The sequence below is a fragment of the Benincasa hispida genome, chromosome 3, assembly GCF_027475165.1.
Source record: "Benincasa hispida cultivar pf3 chromosome 3, pf3_genome.v1.1, whole genome shotgun sequence".
Lineage (NCBI taxonomy): Eukaryota > Viridiplantae > Streptophyta > Magnoliopsida > Cucurbitales > Cucurbitaceae > Benincasa > Benincasa hispida.
Window position 1 is genome coordinate 52,653,716 of NC_143480.1, and position 1,650 is coordinate 52,655,365.

General features: G+C 33.3%; 1 protein-coding gene across 1 annotated transcript; it reads right to left on the minus strand.

Moving 5' to 3' along the window:
• Positions 1–562: 562 nt before the first annotated feature.
• Positions 563–1,444, minus strand: LOC120073955 (uncharacterized). Its single transcript, XM_039026882.2, has one exon. The coding sequence runs from the start codon at positions 1,338–1,340 to the stop codon at positions 831–833; it is 510 nt and encodes a 169-aa protein (XP_038882810.1). The 5' UTR covers positions 1,341–1,444; the 3' UTR covers positions 563–830.
• Positions 1,445–1,650: the final 206 nt, after the last annotated feature.

Below are 1,650 nucleotides of genomic sequence, written 5' to 3' on the forward strand. Positions count from 1 at the left end.
TGCATTTGATATAAACTTAATTTATATTAGATTAATAAGTAAAATATTTAAAAATATTAGTACGACAACATTGATAGAAGACATAATCTTAAGATATTCTCATACGTAAATCCTACAAAATATGCATAATTATTTGAATATTTCCAAACATTCTAATAAATTATTCTTCTAAAACAGACGTATTCAAAATGTCAGAATCTATGTTTTCAAATATTTATGAGACGTGTGAATATTCTAATTATCTAGATTGAAAAAGTACTCTTTAAATGAATGAAGAGATCATAGTTCAACTTATATATATATAATTCGAATTTTTCTATAATGTCAGAATCTATGTTTGTGTGTTAACGACCACAAAGTCTATAATTCGAATTTTTCTAAATCTTATTGTACTAAAAAAAAATTATGAGTGAAATCTTTCACAGTTATTTATTTATTTTTAGAAAAACACTCCTAATCTCCTCAAAGAATCTCCCACTCCCCAATTAATAAATAATAAAAAGTTAGGTTGAATTCATGGTTAATTTAAATATTAAAAAAAAAAAAAAAAAAAAAAAATTGGTAAAACTAAAACCATAAATTTTTACATGTACATTCAGTGTTTGTTACAAGGGGGAAAAAACGTAATTCTAACAACAAAAAAGGTGAAATAAAAAGATGATTAGTTAAACTTTATTATTATTATTATTATGTTCCAAATTTTCAACCAATCCCTTTGGCCTTGTCGATACACCAAACGAACAGAACCATTATTCTAAAAGCCTCGCTTCCGATTCCGATTCCGATTCCGATTCCGATTCCGATTCAGATTCAGAACCGTATTCCCCCGCTCATCTACTGATTCCGAAACAAAGTATCGAACCAGTAGCCGCCGCATCCTCTTCCTCCTTCGAACGCGAGATTCCAGTCGGAAACCGCCGCCCCGAACGCCGCCCTGTGAACTTCGCGCCGGGAGCCGAGTCGAACTCCGATCCGGAAGACGGCAATGAGGCAGATTTAGAAAACGGCGGCGACAACAGATCGATTTTCCTCTTGGAATTGAACAAGATGTGGAGAAGAGAGAGAGATTTGGATCGTTTCTTGAGCGGTTTTTTAACGGAATCGGAAAAGTAAGAAGGAGGAGGAGTAAGAGTAGGAGTTAGGTCATCGGAAAATCGGTGAATAGGCGTACCTGGCTGAGACTCCCAAACGAAGGGAACGGCGCCGGCCAATCCGCCGTAGTAGATTCTGGAAGAGTAATTTGCTCTAGAACTTTCTCTGGACAGAATCTTGGAGAAGAATTTGTCATTTTGCTTGAATTGGAGAGACTTTTGAGGATAATCGGAGGTTTCGCAAAGCATAATTGTAAGTTCTTCAAACAAAATGGAATCTCTTTAATTTCAACCTCTCTTTTTTCTGCGATAGAAGCCATTGATTAGGGTCCCCTGAACTGTGTTTAAATGTGCATCTACACACACCCTTTGGTCCCCAGTACAAAAAAAAGGACATTTTCTTTTTCTTTTTTCTCTCTCTTTGAGGGGTAAATTTGTAATTTTTAAACCATTTTCGTTCTTCGTTTTTGTTTTTTAAAATTTAATTTTATTTCATCACAATTTTTAATCAAATTCTAAAAAATATATATTTTTTTTAAAATTACATTTTTTTAATTTT